The sequence below is a fragment of the Rhinolophus ferrumequinum genome, chromosome 5 (genome assembly GCF_004115265.2).
Source record: "Rhinolophus ferrumequinum isolate MPI-CBG mRhiFer1 chromosome 5, mRhiFer1_v1.p, whole genome shotgun sequence".
NCBI classification, from domain to species: Eukaryota; Metazoa; Chordata; class Mammalia; order Chiroptera; family Rhinolophidae; genus Rhinolophus; species Rhinolophus ferrumequinum.
The window spans coordinates 70,059,603-70,085,980 of record NC_046288.1 but is presented as its reverse complement, the minus strand read 5'-3'; the positions used below and the strand labels follow the sequence as shown (position 1 = coordinate 70,085,980).

The 26,378-nt window shown below is 40.0% G+C and overlaps 1 protein-coding gene across 1 annotated transcript in view; it reads left to right on the top strand.

Annotated features, from left to right (window-relative positions):
- Window positions 1-8,882: 8,882 nt before the first annotated feature.
- Window positions 8,883-26,378, top strand: part of STIM2 (stromal interaction molecule 2) — a 145,415-nt gene continuing 127,919 nt past the window's right edge. The window contains exon 1 of the mRNA XM_033106402.1: window positions 8,883-9,564. Within this exon, the coding sequence (XP_032962293.1) occupies window positions 9,162-9,564 (403 nt within the window). The 5' untranslated portion in view covers window positions 8,883-9,161. The remainder of the gene's footprint in view (window positions 9,565-26,378) is intronic.

Sequence of the window (26,378 nt, the reverse complement as noted above, 5' to 3'; positions counted from 1 at the left end):
TGCCACTCTTCTGGTCCAAACTGCCATCATGTCTTGTTTGGATTTTTGCAGGAGCCTCCTAACTGTTGTCCCTGATCCTGCCATGAAGCAACTAGAATGATCCTATGAAAACATGTTATATCACATCACGATACTCATAACTTTTCTCTGGTTTCTGAACTCATCCAGAGGAAAAAGCTAAAGGTTTTGCTATGACCTCGAAGGCCCTGCATTTTCTGGCCCCTATTACTTCTCTCACACCTTTTACTATTCTCTCCGTTGGTCTATGCTAGCCATGCTTATCTCCTTGCTATTCCTGGGATAAGCCGCACACACCATTTCCCCAAAACCTTTCTGCATTCTGGGATCCTCTCTCCCCAAATATCTGTATGGTTATCTCACTTTGTTCAATTCATTACTCAAAAGTCACCTTCATTTTCCTTGCCTTTTTCCCCTGTTTAGCACTTAGTGTCAAGCACATGACATATTATACTTATTTATCTCATATCGTCAGCTTCCCAAAATAGAATGTAATTCCATTGAGATGTGTTTTCTTTTCTTTTTTATTGCCACATAGTCAATTTTGGCCAAATAGCATTAATTTGTCTTAGAGAGAGAACATTAAGCTCTCCTCTTCTTCCTTTTGAATTTGCAATAATGCTATGAGAATGTGCTCCTCCATAATTTGAGCCTCCATGTCTCCAAGCTGTCTGTTTTCCTTCCTTTTCTTTCCTTCTGAGACAAGGCTTGTTTCCAAACGCTCCTTTAATCATTCCATACCCCCAACTGCAAACACATTCTGGAACACCTTTGTGTAAATATTAAAACATTCAGACAAATACCTCATTTCACCAGTTCCTGGCAGCTGCATTATGTACAGTATGAGATCATTCATAAACTCCTTGATATTAACTTTTGGAGGCAAAAACTTCTTCAAACAAACTGTTTTTCTTAGAACATTTAACCACATTTGATGGTAACAGGTATTATTAAACAACACAGCATGAATAAATGAATGAAATCAATATCTACCTTTGTATTACTATTGTGCGACTATGAGGATAATCAATCCTGGATTTAGGGATCACCTTATTCATCTAGGATCCTAGCACCTAATATAGTACCTGACCCCTAAAGTGCATTGAGTATTTGAAAGCACCAAAGGCTTCTCTTAGCTCACAATGCCTTTTATGTCTTGGTCCTCGTATGTCTCTGTCATTACTATTATATTGAACCCAGTTTATGTGCCTTCCTGGGTTTGCCTGGCCTTGGTTTTCTGTTTGATGCTACTGTTACCATCCAGGAACACTGCTACACTGCACCAGCATCTTTCCAGCTTGCAGAAGGGATGTTTCAGTCTTCTTTGGAAGGAGGCTTATTGAGCTCTGTGGCTGCCCTGGTGGCAGTGGCTGAGTGTCGTGATGCTTGTTCCAGGTCCCTCATGCTGCTTTTGGGTATGACTTAATAATGACTTACTTAATGCCTTGCATCCCCAGCCTTTTTTTTTTTTTTATGGGCTTCTCTGTTGCTACAGAGGTGGTAGACACGGCTGGAAGCTGCAGGCTGCAGGTGGACAGCTGGGGAATGATATTGGCTCCCCTTCACTTACTGGCTCAGCTCATGCGTGGATAATGTCACTGCTGTTTAGGGATCTGGCTTCCCTGGCAGCTTCCTGGAAAGGCAAGTGGCATGATTCAAAAGTATGGGGGGATGGGGGTTCATGTCTCCTGCAGTAACCTTTGACTGATGGGAGCCAGGAGCTCCCTTGTTCTCTCTTCTTGGTTCCCACATGCCATGACCTCCCAAGTCCTTTATGGAGACGGCATGTGAGGCTGAGCAGCTAGCACTCTGCTGCAAAGCTGTGGTCCACTCGGTAGGTCATCTTGTTTTTTTTCTACCTCCTTCCCTGCCTCATTTCTCCTTTCCCTTCAGTCTTGCTTACCCGAGGTTGTACTCCCTAAGGAATTGTTATTATATAAGCCTTTAGCTCAGGTCCTGTGTTCTTGGGAACCTAGATTAAAATATCATTATAGATTGTCCCCTCAGGCATACGGACCTGTAGAGTTTTTTATGTGTTCATTTTTGTTGTCCGTGCTCTTATGTATTTTTTTTGTGTTCTTTTTTTCTCCTTTCCTCTTTTGCACAGTTTAACTGAAAACAAGCTCTTCTCCTTAACACCATCAAGCACTTAGATAATGATCACTATTCATGCACCAGGAATTTTTATAATCATTTTTACCTCACAGCAACTCTTTCTAGGTACCATTACTATTATATTTTATAGGGGAAACTGAGGTTAAGATGTTTAATAATTGGCCAAAGCCACACAATTAATAAATGGCTGTGTGAACTCCAGAATCCATATTCTTTTTTAATTTTATTAAATTTATTGGGGGTGACATTGGCTAATAAAATTATATAAGTTTCAAATGTACAATTTTATAATATATGATCTGTATATTGCATTGTGTGTTTACCATCCAAAATCAAGTTTTCTTCTGTCACCATATATTTGACTCTCTTTACCCTCTTCCGCTTCCTCCCACCTCCCTTCCCTTCTGGTAACCACCATACTGTTGTCTGTGTCGATGAGTTTTTCTTTGTCTTATTTGTTTGTTTTCTGCTTTCTGTTTTATATCCCACATGAGTGAAATCATATGGTTCTTGACTTTTTCTGTCTGACCTATTTCATTTAGCATGATATTGTCAAGATCCATCCATGTTGTCGCAAATGGCAGTATTCCATTTTTTCTTATAGCTGAGTAATATTCCATTATATATATGTACCACATCTTCTTTATCCAATCATCCAATGAAGTACACTTAGCTTTTTTCCACATCTTGGCCACCGTGTATAATGCTGCAATGAACATAGGGGTACATATAGCTTTTTGTATAAATATTTTCAGGTAGATTCCCCAAAGAGGTATTGTTGCATTATATGGTAGCTCTAGTCTTAATTTTTTTAGGAAACTCCATACTGTTTTCCCTAATGGCTATACTAATTTACATCCTCATTGGCAGTGTATGAGGGTTCTTTTTTCTCTACAACCTCTCCAACACTTGTTATTTCTTATCTTATTGATAATACCCATTCTAACAGATGTGAAGCGGTATCTCATTATGGTTTTGATGTGTATCTCCCTAATAGCTAGTGAAGTTGAGCATTTTTCATATATCTACTGGCAGTTTATATGTCTTATTGGGAGAAATGTCTGTTCAGGTCCTCTGCCCATTTTTAAATTGGATTGCTTGTTTTTTGTTATTGTTGAGTTGTATGAGTTCTTTATATATTTTTGATATTAGCCCCTTATCAGAGGTATTGTGTGCAAATATCTTTTCCTTTTTGTTTTGTTGATGGTTTCTTTTGCTGTGCAGAAACGTTTTAGTTTGATATAGTCCCATTAATTTATTTTTGCTTTTACTTCCTTTGCCTTTGGGGTCTAATTCATAAAATCCTAAGACCAAGGACCACAGTTTACTACCTATGTTTTCATCTCTGTATTTTATTGTTTCAGGCCTTATATTTAGGTCTTTGATCCATTTTGAGTTAATTTTTATGTATGGTGATCAACAGCAGTCTAGTTTCATTCTTTTGCATGTGGTTTTCCAATTTCTCTGGCACCATTTATTGAAGAGGCTTTCTTTTTTCCATTGTATATTTTTGGCTCCTTTGTTGAAAATTATTTTCCAACATATATATGTATGAAGGTTTATTTCTGGGCTCTCAATTATGTTCCGTTGGCCTGTGTGTCTGTTTTCTGCCATTATCATGCAGTTTTGATTATTGTCACTTTGTAGAATAATTTAAGTCAGGGAGTGTGTTACATCCAGCTTTTTTCTTTTTTTCCTCAGGATTGCTTTATTTATTCACAGTCTTTTGTGGTTCCAAACAAATTTTATTTAATTTTTTTTTGTTTTATTTTTTAAAAAAATGCCATTGGGATTTTGGTGGGGATTGCATGAAATCTGTAAATTTCTTTGGATATTATGGCCTCTTTAACTGTGTTGAGAATCCATATTCTTAAAGACATCATACCTCAAATAATCTTCCAGCAAAGACCTGGCTTTTCTGGAACTAAGATACATGAGCTCCTCTCAATGGTTTAGATTCCAAATGGCTGTGCTTAGGGCCATGTTTGTTTGTTTGTTTTTTTCTTTTATTGGGGAATATTGGGGAACAGTGTGTTTTTCTAGGACCCATCGGCTCCAAGTCAAGTCATTTTCAATCTGGTTGTGGAGGGCGCAGCTCAGCTCCAAGTCAAGTTGTTGTTTTCAATCTAGTTGTGGAAGGTGCAACTCACTGGCCCATGTGGGAATTGAACTGGCAACCTTAGTGTTATGAACATGGCACTCTAACCAACAGAGCCAATGGCCACCCAAGGCCACGTTTTTATTCGTTCAGACTTAAAAAGCAGGGGTTTAAACTTATAGTCTCTGGATGATTTTTCCACAAAAGGAGAGGTACATGGGCAACTCTTTCCAACTTTAAAACAGGTCTACTTTCTCCTCCTTGAGCATGTATGTTTTATGGCCTCTTTTTCTAAAATAGACATGTTTTGTATACTTTGAAATTGAGGGTAGGTAATTCCTAGATAATCTCTTCAAGTGTTGTAAAGAACCCTTTAGCAACTTTGTGTCTTGTAATTCACAGATATTATGAATATTTTGTTCTTTGGACCCATGGAACCACACTTTTCCCCAAACATATATTTTACCATTCTAAACTTTAGTTCTAGAACAAACACTTGGTCTTATGTGACTTAAGATTATGTCAGTAGGCATCTGACTTAGAAGCTTCGTCTCTTGCGTCATACTTAAAAGCTTTTTCATTCCATCAATCACTTTTCCAGTCTCTTGCTGTCAAGAGCATAGGCACATTACGTTTTACCTGTTGCATAATTTGCCTTTCATCTTCACAACTGTCATTACTATCCAAGGATTCATCTCCATGCAAATGCGCAGTTCTCATTTTCTTAGGATTTTCAGTATCTCTACTTTTGGTTCCGTCACACTCTTTTTACTGGAAATGTCAGCACTCCTACTACTTTAGCACTTATCAGGTATTATGTGATCAATAACATTCAGGGCACACTTCAAATTAAGCAGTGACAGAGGTGACCCCACAAGCCCAGTGGCTCCTTTGGCTTTGATGGACAAAGTTTAACTTCCTTTTGCTCTGTTGTGCAGATTTTAAAAATCTATGTAAGTAAGTTAAAAATTCTTAATGAGTTTTTGATTTCATACTCTAGATGTAGGACACCTTTTAAAAGACTTCCTCCCCTCAGGGAAAGATGAGGTTTACCACCTTCACTAAACTAGTTGAGGAATATCCCATGCCTTATTGCCTTTAGGGAGAATCTTGCTAATGAGTTACTTCAACTGTGTCACTTTTTTTTCTTGGTGCTTTAATTTACTCAACAATTTGAGGACCATGTTTATATGCTGATGCTCTATTCACTGTTCGGATTCTGACGCCGATATACCACGTTGGAGCTGTTCCCAAAGTTCTCTGGACCTTAATTCCCTTGTAAACTTGTGTGGGCGTTAGTGGGAAAACAAAGTGGTCGGCACACAACAGAGCTCCCACCAAAGGGAGTTCTTTGCATTCTCCCAGGGGATTAATTGTGATGAGTACATGAAACAGAATCTCGGATGGTGCTCAGCACCCCATATTCCAGCGGCACAGAGTCGAAGCCGAGAAATCCTACTTGCAACCCGCTCTGTGGGTCAAAGCTCCGTGGGCCGGCGGGCGACACGCAGGAGGAAGCCCGTGTGGGTTAATCGCGACCGGAATTTCCCACTCTTGCCACCTCCAGCCCAGCTCCACTCGCGCCCACCCACAGCTCGCCGCGTCCGCCCGCGCGGTGACGTCATTGCGCGGCGGCGGGGCTCCCCCGACGCGCCGCCCACGGACTGGAAGCCGGAAGTCGGGCGAGCCGCGTCGAGCGGTGTCCCGGAACCGCGGGAGCCTGAGAACTGGCACCTCTGCGGAAAGGCGGCAGGAGACAGCGGGCATGCGCGAGGCTGCCGGCTGCGCAGGCGCGCTGCTGGACTCGCCCGCGGGTGGAGATCCGGTTCTCCCGGTTGGAGCGGGTGGGGCGTCGTGGGATGTCCTGGCTGCGGGGGAGAAGGGGCAGAAGAAGGAGATGGGAAAGGAGCCGGCCTCGGGAAGGGCGGGTTTGCTTCTGGGATGGGGAGGGGCCGGTTGGACTGATCCTGCTGCGCGTCTGTGCTAGGCGCGCCCCACGGAGTTAAGGAATTATTTGTCGGAAGGTGAAATCAAACCACCACGTAAAGTGCGATGTACTTAGTCTAAGCCTGGCACACGCTCAGAATACACGCCCAGATCCTAGGGCCAGTTCTCCCCGAGGGATGACAACGCACCAGTTTGCCAGGTGCCGCACAAAGGCTGACCTGTTATTTCACTCTCCCGCCGCCACCAACCGCCTTGTGGGGCGGGCGTTATGACATGATCCCTAATTTCTTCTCTGGAAACCGAGGGCAGATTAACTTGTCTACAGGTCACACAGCTTTCCACCAGGTTTGTCTGATTCCAAAACTCAGTGCTGCCCACCAGGCGCTTGAAGTCACGAAAGGGTGAAAATCAGACAGTAAAGACATTCTGTAAATAAATAGCAACTTGGATATTTAGGATGTTAAGAGGTATAAACCAGGGGGGGGGGAGGAGAGATCGCGCTGTAGGAGACAGGAGGTAAGGAAAAGGCGCTCAAAGTAGATTTTGAATTGGGATTTGGCAAGAGGAAAGGAGAGAAGAAAGCGTTTGGGAGGTAAGGAAAGGAAAGCAAAGGCTTGGAAGTGGGAGAGGAAGTCTGAGAAGAAAGGGAAGCGATTGCCTCAACGGGAACCTGTGTTTGTGTTCAGCTTGCAAACAGATGCATCCCTAATTCCAGAGATAGGCTTGTCTTCCGAAGCAATGGGCTTTCTCTTTTCTGTACTAAAGTTGATGCTAGCTAAATGCACAGTGATACTTTACCTCTGTTCAGCAAGAGGATGCATTCCGGCCACTCATTTCTTAGTGGGAAACTTTGGTATCTGACAAAGATGGGGATTTATTGCTGGACCCCTGGCTTGCTGAGATAGGTCTCTTCAGTGTTTGCAGGTTCCCTTGTCTCCTTTGTGGCTCCAGGATAAGAACAAACAATCATAGCCTCAAATCCAGTACCCTCTCAGTGTCAACACCCTCCCTCTCTTTCAAAGACAGAAAAAAACTCCTTTGTTTAAAGAAGGTTGGCCTCGGTTGTTTGTTAATTCGTTAGTGGTTTTTATAGTGCTGTTATTGTTATAACACAGCTTATCTACCCAATTTAACTACTGATTACTACCATGTCTTTGCCTCTAATTGTTTAATGGGTGTACATTTTATCTCCTAAGCAAGATCATAAGATTCCCCAGGGAAGGACTATGTTCTCTATCTTGTATCCATGAGTACTGACTTAAGTGACTTTTTCATGTCTGTCTTATTTCGGGTTGAATTTTCACTACTCAGTACCCTGCCTGGCACATACTAGGCACCCAGGAAATATTAAATGAATGAAATGTTGCCTTCTGGAGACAGTATTATTTTCTTTATATTTTCCTGGTTCTCTAGCGTAATTATGTCCTTTTGGTGGACATTCAGCAAGCATGTGACTTCATTGCTCTGCCTTTCAGCCTGGGAAATATAATCTCCTTGTTGCCCTATAAAGAATTGCCACCTGGACACCATGACCCCAAGAAGTCTGTCAAGAAATAATTGTTGATAGGTTGATTAGCCTCAAAGAAATTCTTGATCCTTTTCTAAAAGTGTGCACCACACTTCCAAAGGGAATGATATCCATGGTTATGTTGGCCAGGCTGCCTAAGAAATTCTTTGGGAGATTGTGTAATTTGAGTATCCTCTTGACTTGAGAAAACACACCAGTAAGAAACAAAATCAAACCCATAAGCAAACAACAAAAACTCAGTACCAAACAGAAACCTTTGTGCTTAAGAACCCTACGTACAAATCTTAAACAACTTTGTGCCTCTGGGGGGTGGGGGTGGGAGAAAGAGAGAGAGAAAGAGAGAGAGAGAGAGAAAAGGGGGAGGAGAGATCGCGCGCCCGCACACACAAGAACTGTTGCTTCATTCAAGGTAGGTGAAACCAAGTCAAAACCATCTTTCTGCTGTCAACCTTTTCAACCGACAGCAGACTCCATGGGGTGGATTGGGGGTAGGGAGGTGATGAGTTCAGGTAATGTTTGAACATAGGAGAGGCTAGAGTAAATACCTTTCAATATTTCCATTCGGTGGTGCTAAACCTGGCCGTTTCCTTTTATTAGCTGTGGGACCTGAAAGCGTTATTTAACATTCCTGGGCTTTAGTTTCTTAATTTGTAAATGAGTTTGATAATAAGGATCCACCACCTAACCTTAAGAGTTACTTGTAAATTTGTAAAGATCTCTGAACAGTGCATTTACAATGGCACGCGTAAGTGTTTCACATGTTCATGAAACGGTGGGCTAGGCTAACCTCCACTTCTACACTGCTGGCCTTTTGGAAGCCCCACCTAAATTGAAATTCTGGAGACGCTGCTGTTTCCGATTACAAGGTTTTCCGACCCAAGCAATTATTTTGCTGCAGTCTACACGGCTGTAAGTCGCCCAAACGACTTGGGATGTCCATACTCTTCTACCCGTCCCCTTGGTCCCACAACTCCCCCGCAATCGCGGTGGGGGCGTTAATGGGGGTGGGGGGCAGGCCCATCTTCCTTGCCACCCCCCCATCTCTGCTGCTCTGCTAACATTAAGAAACCAGCCCGCAGCACTCCTCTCCTCCCGGGAACGCCCCGGGGGCGGGGCTGGGGCGCCGCGCAGGCGCAGTGCAGCAGCGCCGCGCCTGCGCTCTGGAGGGGCTGAAGTAGGCGGGGGATTGGTATGCGAGCGAGTGTGAGGGAGGAGGCGTCGGGGCGAGCGTGGTACTACGACCCGCGCGGGCAGGAGGGGGCGGGGGGATGCGCCGCGGCGGCGGCGGCGGCGGCAGCGGCGCGGGCGCTGGAACTGGAGCTGGTGTTTGGAGGCGCCAGAGCAGCGGATCCTGGTCTCGCTGCCGCAGCAGCGGGGGTGTCGCGCGCGGCCTGAGGACGCCGTACCTTTCTGCCCCCCACCTTTTTTTTTTTTTTTTTTTAATAACCGGAACCAATGAACGCAGCCGGGACCCGAGCTCCGGAGGCCGCCGGTGCCGAGGGAACCAGGCTGGCGTCCGGCGGGAGCTCGCGTCCGAGGCGGCGGGCACAGCCCGAGGAGTCGCCGGCGGCGGCGCCTGGCGGAGCGGGCGAGTGGCAGGCGGCCGGGGCGCCGCGGCGATTTCTCCCCGCTCCTCCTCCGCGCCCTCATCCCGCCGCGACTCCCGGCCCGGCCTCCGGCAGGCTGCGGCGGCAGTGCTGGGCTGAGCTGCTGGTGCTCGGGCTGCTGGTGGCTGGCGCGGCGGACGGATGCGAGCTGGTGCCCAGGCACCTCCGTGGGCGGCGGGCGGCGGGCTCTGCAGCGACAGCCACCTCCTCTCCCGCCGCGGCGGCAGGCGACAGCCCGGCTCTCATGACAGGTGAGGGCCCGGGGGGCGGCGGGCGGGGCTCGGCCGGCTGCTGTGGGATCCCTATTCCCGGGAGGGGACCGAGTCGCTATTCGACGGCCCCGGCCGGTGCGCGATGCCGAGCCAGGCTTCCAGGCGCCAGTGCCCTGGCCGCTGCTTCGTCGCCGTCCCCTGGACTGCGGACGCCTTCTCTTTACCCCCCGACACCCGGCTTTCGACAGAGCCTCTTGACGGAACTCGCTTCCCCGCCCTTCACTCGGGCTCCCCGGGGTTCCACGCTGAGCAATGCGGAGCGATTCTCTTCCGTGCTGCAGGATTGCCAGCAGGGTCTGCAGGGTACTGGGCTGAGTTGCTTTTTTTTTTTTTTTTTTTTTTTTTTGAAGCTGCTAGAAAAGTCAGCAGCAGCACTGCGGTATTGAGTTTGCCTCTGGTGCTGCTTTTGCAAAAGCAGCTGGCAGCAAGTTTTCAGGTTCAAAGCCCCGCTGAGCACAGTGTCCCAGGGGAGGCTGCTAAAGAGGATTCTTTGAGAGACTCAATACCTAGTGGTGTTAGTGGCTGTGTTAGTGTGCAGAAACCTCTACGTCTAATGTGTGTTTTGGGTGGTGGGAGGAAGGACTTTTTAAAGACTGGAAGCTGTTTGCTTGTGGGAGCATCATTGGGTGACAAAGGGTGCAGAAAGCTCAGCAGGTAACAAGAAATGTACCTGAAATTTATCAAGTGCAGGATATTTGAGGCTTGTATATAAGCAGCACAGTTCTGATAGGCTCCACCATTTTAATATAGAATATTCTCGAAATTATTGAAAACTTGCAAACATGTTTGGTAAGTTTAGGTAGAAAATTGAATCCTTTCAAACCTTCTAGTGTCATGTACAACTGATACGTTGTAGTTTAACTGATATAAGGATCTTAAAATGTTTTCTTTTGGAAAAGTAGTGGAGCTAATGTTTATTCTTTCGTACGTTAATTTTACAAGTAATCTGTAGGTTTTCTACATTAATTTCAAGACCCAAAAGGAAAAAGTAAAGCGGAACAAGATGACATCATTTAACCAAAATGATAGTCCAGCGGGCATCTGAGAGTTACTAACAGCTGCTCTGAGAAGTGCTCAGGAGCCCTAAGATGTTTACTGGAGAGGAAGGTGTTGGTAAACTTTGAAGCTCTTTGGCAGTTGCAGTGTATAGAACCTAATGATCAGACTATTTCTTGCTCTACCCTGAAACATATCCAGTTTTTTAAAATGGAATTTAAAACATCAATCCTATCGCTGGGTAATTTGGATAAAATGATTAGACAATGGTCAGTATTAGGGGCATATTATAGTTTGAGTGAGAGGGTAGATTGGATAGTTTGATGCTTGAATAGTCTTTATTCTTCAAATAAAAATGTGGAATATAAAAATGTGGTGAAGAATAGTGATTATTAGGAAAGTAGGATAAAACTATAATGTGAAGGTTTAATGCCTCATGTAGGAAGGGGGGAGCAGAAATATTTGGGCTTCTAGAAGCTATAGGAAGTGTGGGGCTTGGTTTCTTGAGCAGAAAAATTAGATTAAAAAATAATTAGCTAATAATATTTTATTAATGTGAAGTTGGTAGAGGGGCACGTGGTTCAGAAAATTTGGTATTATTTATTAACCACTAATAGTATATTGATAATGTCGATTATATCAAGAAAATTACTTCAGGTGGAATTTTATTTTAATAAGCTGTTTATAATCCTTCTTTTGAAGACTTAAAATTTTCTGCGTTATTTATGGTATTGTGAAAAGGAAGGCTGATTCTTACTGGATAAAAAATCTGATATATCACACAAAGTGGATTTGTGCTCTAGTGATTTAAAATAAGTTTACTAAAATAACCTTAACCCCGGAATTTATTGTTTAATATTCTTGTTCTTTTCTTTTGGTAGAAGATAGATTTTTAACAAGTTAAACATGTCCATTTAAAGTTTAAGATAATCAAATTACACAATGTACAAGTTAAATGACAGTCATTTTAATAAGTTTATGTAAATAATAGTTCAATAGCACTGATATCTGGGAAAAGGTAGATTGAAAGTCCATGACAGAGTAAGAGCATATTGAAAATTTCTTTGAACTGTATTATTTCTACAGGGTTCATTCCTATTCTTCTGATTGTATGAATAGTGCTTTCCTTTATTGTTTCCACTGGTAAATGTTGTGCTAAACCCAGAACATAATTATTCCTGTTGTACACTTGAGGAAGTAGAACCATAAACTGAACTTACAACACACTGTGTTATCATATTCTAGGCAGTGTTAATGGTTAGGAATGGAGTAGAGAGCATCAGTAATAAAACTAAGCTTCATGTGCATTTTGAAGATGGAAAATTCTTGAAAGAATTCTGAGAGAATTGTTCTCTCCGGCTCCATATTAAAGTTGTCATTTAACTGTGATTATCCTAGATAACTCTGAAAATGACAGCCCAAATCACTTTATCTTCCTTTTTCCTCTGCAAATTAGGAATTGTAATACGTACTGATCTTTAGAAACTTCATTAGGGTTTGCCTCTTACTAATAAAATCTAGGAAACATTCTTTTCCACTGAAGTTTGCCTCTCAAGAGTTTTACTTTAGACGCTTAGTGTATTTTAAGAATAAATTGCCTTTAAATCATTTATTGCATTCTTAGTTTTGTGCAAGCAAGTGTTCTTTCAAAGAGAGAGACTATGACAGATCATTAAAACAAACAGATCCATTGTCATAATGAATATCTGTTTTATATTTCCTTTTTAGGATTCAGTATGCAAATATTTTGATAAGGTGAAGCCAATATTTATAATGCTGTGTAGTAAGGGCTTAAATTATATACCGGGGGTGCCAAAAAAAAGGTACATACATTTTAAGAGACGTTATCTCTGTATTACTTTTCGAAGTTGAATTGAATTATGGTAGCAATGTGTAGTATGACGTTTGCTCACAAGATGGTAATGGCAGAAGTCAAACGTGACTTGTAGTCATCTTTTGTTATCGGTATATATTGAGTTTACAATTTTAATACAGTTTTTTCCTTTCTTAAAATGTATGCATTGTTTTGGCACCCTCTGTAATTAGGGCTCTTACTTTGAAAGTAATTGAAATTTTAAGCATATTAGGTATTGGTGACTGAGAGCTTGTTGACTATAATGTAAAGCAGTGCATTAATAATTTAAAACATTACTATTTTTTTTTCTTTTTTGCCTAACAGTTTTAGAATTAATGAAGTGATCCCTGTGGGAAGTAATTGATCTCATCCAGATATGGTCTCTGTGCGCATATGTGTGCAGACACACACCCACAAATACACATATATACATACACATGCATAAATATATTGCATATGTATAGAACACAATTCTTCATTTCTGCAAAATATGCAGACTAATGGAAATTAAATTTTTTTTTTCTTATAGGAGCTACTTGTTTCAGAATTTTTTAAAACAAATTTTAACTTTGGAAATATTTGCTTTTATCATTGTTTTTTAATGAATTAATGCAACTTTCTTTAGTACCTAAAGATTTTATCTTAACTATAATACTTTTCACGGATTTTTAAAACACATATTTTAAAAACGTGTCTTTTGGAAGTATTAAGATTTCAATGAAAATTTAAAATATTCTTAGCTTGGAAGTTTAGAAGACCCACTTTACTCACTAGCGTGAAACACATCTATGTTGTGGAGCATTTGTTCGTTTAGATGAAAACATGTTACGTGAGCATGACTGTCGGTGGAAAAACCTTCACTTTTAATTATGTCACCTTGCATTCGTAACAACATGTACTCAGCAGATGTCACCTTTATTATATTAATAGTTTTCTTGAATGTCATTTATATATGTTTTGAGGAATATTTTATGAATTTACGCTTGTTAATATTTACAGTGTGACAATAGTTAAATTCAGGGTCATTCACATAGCGTTAGAAACCGTTTTTCCTCTTGTGAAGTGACTCTTACTGAATTGAGCTTATGATTTCCTGAAGCTGCCTTTTGATGGCTAGGTCTTCTGCTGCACCTTCTTTTTCCTTCCCTATAGTTACCACTGTCAGTCCTTTTCTTCATCAATCTTTGGCCATTGCTGTAGGGTTGATTTTTTTTTTTTTTGGGTGTTGCTAAGTACTGGATTAAAAAATGTACTCGTACCCATTTTAATCTCATCTATAGTGAACATTTAAGAATTCATAGGAATCTTATTGGTCTGGAAACATTGCATCCCTCGGTTTTCTTTTTGAGACTATGTCAGTTTCTGTTGGGAATCCCCTGGCATAGAAATAACTCAGAGAGCCCGTTGGAAAGTGGGTTCAGGATTTAGCGTAACTTTAATAGGAGGATCCATATGGAAATTCTTTAATTTGCTAAAGGCTTGCTTTGTGATTGGATACTTGCTAATGTTTTTAGATTAATTTGGATCTTTAACTCTATCAAGCATTTTGGATATTGGCCTACTCATGATGATAATGCAGTGTGGAACACTTTCAAAATGATGCTTTGAGATATGTATTTATGTGTATGGTAGCTAAAGTATAATATAAACTGGTTAGCTAATGTTAAAATTAACAGATAATAATATGATAAGCGAGCTATTTTTGATATTCATTAGAATTTGGACCTTATTAAGATCTGCTTAGGAAATTACGTCTGAATTGATGAGATTTCATCAACCAAGCAATTATTAAGCACATGCAGAATACTACATGGTAGGAATGGGAAAGAATACAAAAATGAGTAAGACATGGGTCTGCTCACTGGGAATACTAGATATATTTATTAAACGATTACTAGCTGTCCATATTGTGCTAAGTGCTTTATATACATCACCGTTTTTGATTCGGAGATTAACGCTGTTAGCTGCTATCTATATAAAATAAACGAGGAAACCAATACACCATCATCTTAAGTAACTTGCCCAATGTCACACCTAATAAGGAACAGTCAGATGTTGACCTGAGCTTCTCTGATTCCAAAGCTTTGATTATTAACTGGTATGTATTATGCATCCTTATATAAACAGCTAAACATAATAATTAGACTGTGATTAGTACCATAATGGACTGCAAAATTTTGGAGAAAGGAAGGCAATTTGGAATATCACTTGGCGGAAGGTGGGGTTTGAGCTGGACCTTGATGTACTTGTACCGGTATAGAGACAGGACTTCTTGTGGAGTTGAGTGAAAAGGGCTTTCTAGGAAAAGGCATATGCAAGAATAAGGAATAAATTAATGATTTTCTTTAGTTAAGCACACGGTGTATGTAAAGTGGTGGGAAATGCAAGGAGAAAGAAGATTAGGGCCAGATTATTGAGGGCTTTAATATTCCCTAATTTATTCACTATATTGAAATGTCAACACATCTAAAACGGATACTCAGCCATGTGCTGGGGAGTATGGAAAGCCACAGGAAAATTATGATGCATTTTCTTGGTATATCCATTTTACTAGATTATTTGGAAATGAACATTAAATATTTAATCAATAGTAATTCAACACATCTGACAGTGTTTTATTTATCAGTACTAAACATGGATATGTTATGGAGAATGTAAATTTAATTTTTAAAATAAAACAATAGACTTAAAAAGTTATTTTGACTTTTCAGAATGTTTTGTTCATCAATTTAAGAGTTCTGAAAATGTTATCCTGTTAGGGGTTGAGAAGTAGTGTGGTTTTGAACATGGGAATCACATGACCTCTGTTTGAGAAAGGTCTGGGTAGATGGAACTGAGAAGATACTAGAGATTAAAAAAAGAAGCCAGTGAGGAAGCTATATAGAAGTAGAGGTCTTGAGAGTTTAAATTTTGCAGTGGCCATGAAAATGTTTAGAGGAAACTTTATAAAATTTGTTTTACTGTTAGATTAGAAAGGAATCTGACTATAGGAAGCATAAGAAACAAAACTACGTTTTAATTTAAAACACCTAAAGTTTATAGAATGCTTTAAATTGGTACAAGTCCTTGAAAATATGCAAGAAAAACTTGTGTCTTTTATTTCAAATGTACCTATTTAGTATAAAAATTATTTTTGTATATGATTGGATTTATGTGATAATTTACAAAGTTGCTTATATAGAGCATTTCATTATTCCATGTTTAAAAATGAATGTTTATTCCTTAACAGAGGATAACAGTTTCCACATGTAACTAACATAAGGCATTGGAGTTGAACTCCTCTCCTCCCACCCCTCACTTTGAATAACAGTGTATCAGAGTGCTGTTGCTATTATTTGTTTCAAAATTAACTTTTGAATTTCATTGTGTGAACTTCAAATTTGATCTGTAGGTGATCTAATTGATTTGTTCTTTTCCTTATCCTTCTAGATCTTTATATTAGTAAGTATTACATATTTAATCCTTCTTGTCACTTTCTAATCCTACTTTCATTAACTGTTCTCCTTGACTGGTTTCATTGTTGCTGATTTTAAGAGTGGTTCTCTAAGTCTGTTCTCAGTCTAGTGTTCCTCTAGTCTAGCTGAACATTTCCTCCTCAGAGAACTTCATTACTAGGAAAGTTCTAAATTGGGGATAGGGAATCCCAAGCCAATGATTGATTTGACTTTTTGGCTTTGTTTCATTTGGCCCTTGAGGTGATACTCTATAACCATCATGGTAATTTCCTTCTGCTAGTCTTCATCAGCCACATTGTCTCAAATGAAACAACTTGAGGAATAAGGCTAATACTAGTTTTGGAATGTTTAATAGTGACTTATTCAGTGTTTTCTCAAGATCAACACCCTCCTCCCTCCCAGGACTAGGGAACCACAGTATGTGAGAAGAATAGTTTACTTGGACTGACATTCATTTCAGAACCCAAGTGCCTGTATCTTTCTGTCCCACTGTTTCTTGCAAATGAACTTGTCTTTATGGGAGCCAGGGATCTTTGCCTCTGTGTAACTTACTCTTTTTCCTCTCTTTCACGCTGTTTTTCTGCCTCTCTCTTTGATCTTCCTAAAGTTGCCTGTTACAGGGAACTGAAATACTTCAAGAACTATTTTACCAAATTAAGTACTGGGTTTTTAATTTTAAAAATTCTTGAATACCTTATTTATGTGATTAAAAAATATTGAACTACCTCATCACAAATCCCTAGAGTAATGGAAGTAATTTGTAGTAGTTTCTTAAAGGATTCTCAATAAGTGAAAAAGGTTTTTTAAACCCTTATTTGAAAATTTAAATCTGCTGTTCAGCACACCACATTTCACAGGCCCACGTGTCATTTCTCTTTCCTTTAAAAAAATATCTGATGTTGAGGAGTAGATCATCTTATCCTTCGTCTTTATTCTTATTCTCTTCTGATAAAACCTCTAACTTTTCCATTAATGACAAGTATGCAATTTTTTGTTTCCCTACTGTCTGTCATCTTCAGTAGTTCTTTCTACTTTGTCAAACATTCAGACTGTTAATCCTTGAGATTTCTTCTGTATTTCTTGGTACCAAATTAAAATAAATCTACTTTAAATCTTGTCTAACTGTGGGTATAGATACCTTTTGCTATTTTTTGAATTTGCTTTTTAAAATATGTCCTCTGATGTACATCCAGTGTTTGGTTTTAGGTTTGTCAAAATGAATCTTAAAAAGAAATGTGGAACATAATCTGAAAGTGAGGAAGTCAGATTTTGGTGAATCTGTGTGTGTGTGTGTGTGTGTGTGTGTGCGCGCGCGCGCGCGTGCATGTGTGCGTGCATGTGTGCGTGCGTGTGTGCATATATGACTTGAGCAAAATTTCCTGGGCGTGAGTCCCAGTCTGACAGTGGTTTTGTAATTTTGGATAGGTGATTTCATCTATTAGTGCCTAAATTTCCTTATCTCTAAAATGAGTTTGAAGTGTGAATGAGGTAATCTGTGTAAAATGCTTAGAGCAGAGTCTGGCACATGCAATTGTTCTATTTTTGTTGGCTTTATGCTGTAGATAGAGATGTAGGATAGTTGTAGAAATGTGCTGTGATATGTTGAGAATTATTGTTAAGATGTTTTATGGTGCATTTTAGGAAGTATGAAGATACAGTTTTAGTCATTTCTGTGATCCAAATAATCATTAATGGCCTGAGATTACTTAAAACTTTGTAGAAATGTGAAACTGAGTATAGATAGTGAGATTGAGGAGTACTGTGGTATTTTTAAAATGTTAGTTGTATCATGAACTTAAGTCATTTTGTACCTTTGTTGTTTTATATAATTAAAAGATTTAAGTATTTAGCAGTTGAAATATCAGACATAAAAATCTTCAGTTTCTGAGTATAAAGGTTTATTACTGAACGTTAGAGCATACTAAAAAGTATAAAGTAGAAAATACGTCTAACTAGAGATAACAGCTGTAACATCAGTTAGTCTTTGTAAGATCTGCGTGTATATTTACAGCTATGTAATGATAGGCTCATAGGGCGGTTTTTTTGAAATCTGAAATGACTCAGTATTTGAATGTTAAGTATTTGAACATTCCAGGCATCTGATAATTCTGGGAACACTTGATGAGCAAGATTGATGAGATCCTTGGCCTCGTGGAAGTTGCGTGTCAGTTGGGAAGACAGGAAAAAAAAGTATTCCAATTTGTGAGAAATGCTATCAAGGAACAAAAGAGACATAGGACAGAAAATAATGTGGATGCTGTGGGGACATGTGCTCATTTAGATAGACTGGTTAGGGAAAGTTTCTGAGGTCACATTTAAGGTGACATCTGAGGGATAATAAGGAGCCAAGCAAGTCTGAAGAGTTGGGGAATAGCATTCGACACAGGGATAGTAAGAGACCGTCAGCAAGAAAGAATCTGAATTACTTGAAGAAGTGAAAGAGTATCATTTTGACTGAACGTCTTCAGGGAGGGGGAGAGTAGCACGTGACCTGGCTGTACAGGAGGGAAAGGTCCAGCGCCTCGTCGACATGTTTGGGGTTTATTCACTGGGTGACAGGAGAGGAAGCACTTGCAGCATTTTTAAGCAGAGGGTGAAGTAACAGGATTTACTTTTTTGGGGAGGAATACAACACGAAATCGATCATCGTAACCATTTTTAAGTGTATAGTTCAGTAGCATTAAGTGTACTCCTGTTGTGAAACGGAACATTTTCATCTTGTAAAACTGAAACTCTATACCCTCACCCAGCCCCTCGCCGCTCCTGCTAAGCACCGTTCTGCTTTTCTGTTTCTGTGAATTTGACTACTTAAGACGCCTCATGGAGGTGGAGTCAGGCAGTATTTGTTTTCTGTGACTGGCTTATTTCACTTAGTATAATGTCCTCAAAGTTCATTCTTGTCATGGGACAGAATTTCCTTCCTTCTTAAGGATGAACAATATTCCATTGTATGTATCCTACGTTTTGTTTATCCACCATCTGTGGATAGACACTTGGGTTGCTTCCACCTCCTGGCTCTTATGAGTGGTGCTGCTATGAACACGGGTGTGCAAATCTCTCTTCAAGACTCGGCTTTCAGTTCTTTTGGATATATACTCAGTGGTGGGATTGCTGGATCATAGGGTAGTTCTAGTTTTTAATTTTTCGAGGAACCGCCATACTGTTTCCCATGGTGGTTGTACCTTTTTACAATCCCACCCACAGAACATAAGAGTTCCAATTGTTCTGTGGTTTACATTTTAAAGATTTCTTTGGCTGCTGTTTGGAGAATGAATTGTTGGGAGCAAGAGTGTTTCCCTGAAAATAAGATCTAGCCGGACCATCAGCTCTAATGGAGCAAAAATTAATATATGACCCAGTCTTATTTTAGTATAATACAAGACTGGGTATAATATAATACAATGTAATATAATATAATAAGACTGGGTCTTATGTAATTTTTGCTTCAAAAGACGCATTAGAGCTGAAGGTCCAGCTAGGTCTTATTTTCGGGGAAATGCAGTACAAGGAGATTGCCTAGGGAAGTAATTATTAGGAGTGCAGTTGAGAGTTAATAATGACTAGGGTGGTAGAAGAAGAAGGGTTAACAGGATGTTTTGGAATTAGAATTGATTGGGCTAGCTGATCGTTTGGGAAATGGGAGTGAAAACAAGGGAGGAATCAAGGACTGCTCTTAGATTGGTGACTTCAAAGTCCCTAACGACCTCCACGAAGCTAATGCTGGTAGAAAAGTCTTTCCCAGAAGCCCTCGACATATTTCCTCTCATGTCTCATAGGTCAGGCCTGGGCCATTGGGTAAGGAAATAGGATTTCCCTTGCTTAGAACAATTGGGTTACATTTTCCTGGGGCTGGGGGAGTGGCGCACCTTCCTGAGCACATTGCTGCTTCGTAGTTGAAGAAGTTGGAGGCTCTCTTAGGAAGGAAGAGGGAGGGAATGACACAGCTCATCAGCTTTGTGAGTTTTGGGGAAGTATCTTGACCTCTTTTGCCTTATTTGTAAAATGGGAGTATGACTATTTCATGGTGTGAAGATGAAATAAAATTGTATATTTGAAGTGCTTAGCAAGGAATAAATGCTCAAAGTGGTTACCATCAGCATCCAGACACTTCTGATTATGACAAACGACTGCTTGAGCCACGTTAACCAGTGTCCACTAGTATCGCTGCACATGCCGTTTCAGTTTCTTCCTGAAGTACCGCCATTGCAGCCGGTTTCCTATGATACACCACATTCTTTAAGGTCCCTCATAGGTAGAAGTCAAAGGGTGTTAAGTCAGGAGAACATGGGGGAAACTCACCCACACCTCTTCATCCTATCCATTGTCCTGGCAAATTCTCATCGAGGTAAACTCTCAGTCTCGGTGGAAGTGCAAACAACAGCCGTACTTCCACCATTTTCTTTGTCCTCCTGCCTGTCGCTTGGTGACACTAGCATTCATTTGATTAATGCCATCTTTGGAGCAAACGTCATACTACACATTGCTAGCGTGATTCAATTCAACCTCGAAAAGTAATACATACGAGGTAACTACGTATCTACATATCGTAGATAACATCGCTTAAAATGTGTATACATTCTTTTGGCACCCCCCGTATATAGACACACATACAGACAGAGACCTTTTAGCCCTGAGAAAAAAGAACAGTTAGATCCAAATTTTGTCCTGGACGCAGTTACAATTTCTGTCTGTCCTTGTCAAGTTCCAAATGACCTTCCCCTTTTAAAATAAGGACGGCCATTTTTTTTTTAAATTTTTAATTTATTGGGGTGACAGTTGTTAGTAAAATTACATAGATTTCAGGTGTAAAATTCTGTATTACATCATCTATAAATCCCATTGTGTGTTCACCACCCGGAGTCAGTTCTCCTTCCATCACCATATATTTGATCCCCCTTACCCTCATCTCCCACCCCCCACCCCCCTTACCCTCTGGTAACCACTAAACTATTGTCTGTCTTGTCTATGAGGTTTTTTTTTTTTTTTTTTTTTTTTACTTAGACATTTATCATTTATATCCCTCACACTGTGGACCCCCTGCCCCCCATCCACTATCTCTCTGACATCGCACCGAGCCATCCCATTTCCACTATCTCCACTCCCAATGCTGTACTCTGCCTCTTGTAAATGTACACATACCTATATATACATATATATATAATATTATAGTTGGCATTCATTATTGTTCAGCTTCAGGTGTACAGTGCAGTGATCAGGTATCTACATCTTCCCTGAGGTGGTCTCCGAAATGGGACACATGTCTATCGGATACCCTACAAAATCCTTACAACATTATTGATTACGTCCCCCAGATTAATTTTCAAAACCCTGTGGCCATCTTGTGGTTCTGACTGTTTTCTAATCCCCTCACCTTCCCCCTTACCCCCACCCCACCCCCCGCCCATCTAGCAACCCTCAGTTTTTCCTCTTTGTCTCCAAAACTGTTTCTGATTAGTTCATTCACTTATTCTTTTCTTTAGATTCCGCATATAAGTGAGATCATATGGTATTTGTATTTCTCTGACTTATTTCACTTAACATAATGTTCCCTAGGTCCATCCATGTTGTTGCAAATGGTAAGGTTTCTTTCTTCTTTATGGCTGCGTAGTACTCCATTGTATAAATGTACCACATTTTCTTAATCCAGTCGTCTACCGATGGGCATTTCGGTTGTTTCCATGTCGTGGCTATTGTGTATAGTGCTGCAATAAACATAGGGGTGCATAAAGATTTTTGAATTGGAGTTTTGGATTTCTCTGGATAGATACCTAGGAGTGGAATTACTGGATCATCGGGTAGTTCCATTTTCAGATTTTTGAGATACCTCCATACTGTTTTCCATAGTGGCCGCACCAATCTGCAATCCCACCAACATTAGGACGGCCATTTTTAATACCTCAAAGAATTGGGTTGCCACCTAACAACATCATAGGTTGATCTCTTTATCTAAATCCTCTTTTTTGAAGCTTCAAGAGACCAGTTAAATACGTTTTTCATTCATTCTGCCTAATTTTATAGCCAGCTTTTTCTAGTTGTGCATGCAAAAATTAATGTAGACGTATCAAAGGATTCTCATCTTGGCCATCTTAGTTATAAATGGGAGGCTGACTGTCCTGGGCCTTATTGGCCTCAGAGGCATGATTTCACACCTTAACTTTGAAATCTGTAGAATCTGAACAAACTTCTAGGGAAAACCAGCCCTTATATGCATGTCTCCGGGTGAGCCAGTTGCTGTGGATATCCCTATAAGATTGCTGTACATCCTAGAGGAAATTTTTCTTCCGGCAATCCCACGACAATTCTTAGTCACCTAAGAATACCTGAGCAAGGGCCAGCGATAGCTTACCGGATGCTGCAGGAACCGCGATGCTTTCCAAGGCATGAGCTCCTTTCTTGGGCCCTTCTCTCAGTAAACCCATTCCAGGGCACTCTGCCCTTCTCCCCCAGGCTCCTTCTAGCTTCTCGGGATTGCTGCATTACCACACTGGGTGACTCTTGGCGCCCATCTCCTTCATTCTGGATTCCGGGATCTGAACAACTGTCGTCACCCATTGGCTATTCGGGTTGGAGGAGCAAGTGTCCTTTCTCTTTTGGAGCTAAAGAGAGTTCAGTTTCTTATTTATCAGCAAAGATTTTGTTCACATTCTTAGTAAAGAATCCAATAAAAAAGACAAAATTGAACAAATTGGCAACTTCCTAATTATTTGATTGTCTCTGATCCCAGTGTTCACTAGTTCCCAGACTCCTTTGTAATTGAAGCTGATTTTTTAATCTTTTTACTCATAATATCAGTTATACAAGGGACGATAAATCTGAGTTGTATACAAAACCTATATCAATACATGTACTCTAAAATCAACATTAATGCAATATAATTGACCTAGAACTCGAACCCAAATCAGTTAAATCCTAGTCCTTATTTTTTTTTTTGCCATATGTGATATAATATTTTTTTATGCGATCTGTTTTGAAATGTCATGGAACCATGTAAATATGTTGGTCCTCTGAATTTAGTCAAGCATAGGTGGAAATCTATGATAAATTGTTTAAATTTGTTTATTAAATTATCAACTAATTTTTATATTATACTGAAAATTTAGATTTACATTTTGAAGTCTTTAAAAATTTTTTTTCAGGTAGATGGCTGATAGTCATGCTATATTCATCATAAGCCTTGAATATTGAACTGTTGATAATTAAGACTGCTTTTACCTTCATATTCTAGATTAGTAAAAGTAAGAAGTTGTTATGATTTTCTAGGGCCTCTAACTCATAATGAAACAACATGAGAAGAGACAGACTGCTTAGGAATTAAATGATGGTAAGATAAATAACTATTTTTTGGTCTTTAGTTTTTCAAGATTTCTGGATAAACTGCAGCTGTTTCTGATTAAATACAAATTCCAGAGCAAGACATGGAATGTTTATAGATAATTTCTTTCCAATCATGGTGAAGATTTTCCTGAAAGATCTTAACCATAGCAGAATTCAAAGTTAAAGAGCTAAGATCGTGGGGGAAAAATAAGCTGTGAAGTGAGGATCAATAGCCCAATGAAAGTCTTTACTAATGTTTATATTTGCTAAAAGAAAATACCATAGTAAACAACTGTTTGCATATTCTGAATTAGTAATTCAGAAAAGGTGATTTCCATTTATCATCCTTTTATTATAAGGAAGGGTCCAGAATTTCCTTCTGTAGCTCGTGAGATGCTTGAAAACCCATTTTACATTGTAGTGGACAGTATGTACACTAGGAGCATCTTAGTGTGCTCCTCAGTATTCAGTCCATCGAAAAGTGACGTACCCTTTTTTTGTTACTTGGAGTTGTTGATTCATACCTCCTAGGGTCAGCAGTGGTTTCAGACATGCGGATTAACTTGGATGAATAAAATGGGAAGAGCTTTGGGTAAATTTATTTAGCAAACCTTCAAATATCCCCACTACTCTGGCTCAGACATCTTCAGTAATGTCTGAGGGTATTGGTCAAATTTGAACTCTTCTTGTAGGGACCTTGTATCAGGAGACATGAGGATGTTGAATATTGAGACTTGTCTCTGTTCCCACCGCCTCGGTGAGTCTTTGGCTCTTAGCATTTTCCTAGCTTTTGGACACGGGAATTATAAGGCCAGGTAGACTTTACCTAGGTTTCCTCACGATTGCATTTTGAAAGTTTCTAGTCTGTCTCTTCTCTGCTTTATTTCTGTCAGTGTCTAGATCCCTCGTTTTTCCCGTCATCCTTGAGACAAATTCTCAAAGTAGTGGAAATGATAAACTATAAGTGAATTTGTAATACAGTTTTCACAAAGTAGCATTATCCCAGAGGATTTACTAAATTCATATGTAATAATTGTTTTTACAGCTCACAACTAAATGCTCTTATTTAATGTTCTTGCTGAAAATTAACTTTTTTGTTTTATCAAAGTAATATAGCCTGAATATCTACATTTGTTTGGTGCTATTGGAAGGAAACTATAATATGTGTTTATTGGGTTATACTTTGTAGTTCAGGTCTTTTTCATCTCCTGTCATCTTTTCTTCTGTTTTATCCATTTCTTCTAGTTCATTTTTATGTGGACATGATAAATAATATATCATTGTATTTTTATAGATAATAGAAAATATTTTTACGATATGAAAATTACATACTTTTCAGTAGTTAATTATTTCAAGCTATGCCTTTTGTCTAAACTTTTTGCTTTAATTTGCTTGATTTAATTTAAGGATAACATCACAATTTTAAGAGTTTTCTGATGTCCTTGGCTCTGTGATTTGTTGTATTTAATTTTGGAAAATCTCAGCCATTATCTTTTCAGATAAATCTTTTGTTCAATTTTTCTTTCTTCTCCCTTTGGGACTCCAATTAAGTGTATGTTACACCATGTGATGTCCCATAATTGTTGTGTGCCCCCTTCCGGTTTCTTTTTTAAAAACACTTTTTTTTTCTTTTTTGTTTCAGTTTGGATAATTCCTGTTGATTTATTTTAAGTTAACTGATAATTCTGTCATAGGAATTCTTCAATTTTGAAATTGTCTTTTAAAAAAATTTTTATTATTTATTTTTTATTACTGTTTGCCTCTTTTATAGTTTTCATAGCTCTGCTGAAATTCCCCATCTGTTCATACATATTGTCCAGATCCTTTAACATATTAATCTTTTCCTCTAGGTCTTTTAACATATTAATCATGGTTATTTTAGTGTCCCTGTCTGATAGTTGCGACATCTGAGTCATTCTGTGTTTGGTTCTGTAATTTGCTTTATCTCTTGACAATGAATTTCCCCCCCCCCCCTTTTTTTATGTTTCATAATTTTTTTATCGAATGATAGAACAGTTGAAGTTGAAGTAAATATTGTCTGTGTCCAGAAATGGGTATGCTTCTTCTGGCAGCCTATTGATATGGTAGGTTGAGTCAGTTTTGTCACGAGCTGGGTGTGGCTCTGTTGTTACCATCGTCACCTTCAGTGCACCCCAGACTTGAAATTTCCCCAGTGGTGGATTGCTGTGGACTTTGTGTGGCCTGAGGAGTGTTCCTACTCCATTGGCAGCTATCAGCAGCCTGTGCACATGAGAGGGGCTCAGTGTGTGTGCTAGGTTTTTCGTGGGAGTGACGGAGTTCTTGGTTCTTCTGATCTCCCCTGAGACTTAGGGGAGGGCGTGTGAGCCTGGGCCGGGGGAGTTGGGCTTTCTCTGTCTGCTTTCCCTTCCCTCAGCGCCAGCCAAACTCTGCCCTGTATCTGAGGGAGGACTTAGGCCAGAGAGAGCTTCCGTCCTATGCCCGGTGGTAGCTCACTGCTTTGTTCTGGTGCGGATCCTGGGCCAAGAAGGTTTCTTGTCCCCCTCCTGAAGTGATGGGCTTTTACTTCTACCTCTCCTCCAGGAGCAGTGGCTCTTTACCTGGGCCCTGGGGTGGGCGGGTTTCCTAACAATATCCCAGAGGTCTGTGCTCATCTCTCAAACTGACTAATCCTGGTTTTTGGCCAGTGCTTTCCTTCCAGATTTTGGATTCTTTTCTCTTATGCTGGCACTCACTTGTATTCCCTGTGTGTAGCTCTTGACTTCCTGTTGATAAGTCCTTGCTGCCTAGACCCCCAGGGTCTAACTCACGTCCTAGTCTTGTGCTTCCTTTGCATGGCATTCAGGTTGAGTTTCAGCCTTACTTAAGCACTTACTGAAAAGTCAGAAAACTTTTCAGTTATTTTTGTGATTCAGATATTACCAATTATTCTGGTTAATCTACTTGACTGTATACCATACTAATCCTCTAGTCCTTGGATTGTTATATAATTTATACCAGAAACTTCTAATGAGGATTCCATAGTTCTCCTTAGTTGATTCCACAGTCTAATGGTTCTTACAGTTTTTGATCTTCATTGCTCACCTTGGATCATGGTTTTGTAGAGATTGAGTCAGATGACCTGGGCTTAAATTCCACCTCCACCGTTTCTTTTGTTTGCTTGCTTATTTATTCACGAAGCATTTAGGGACTAC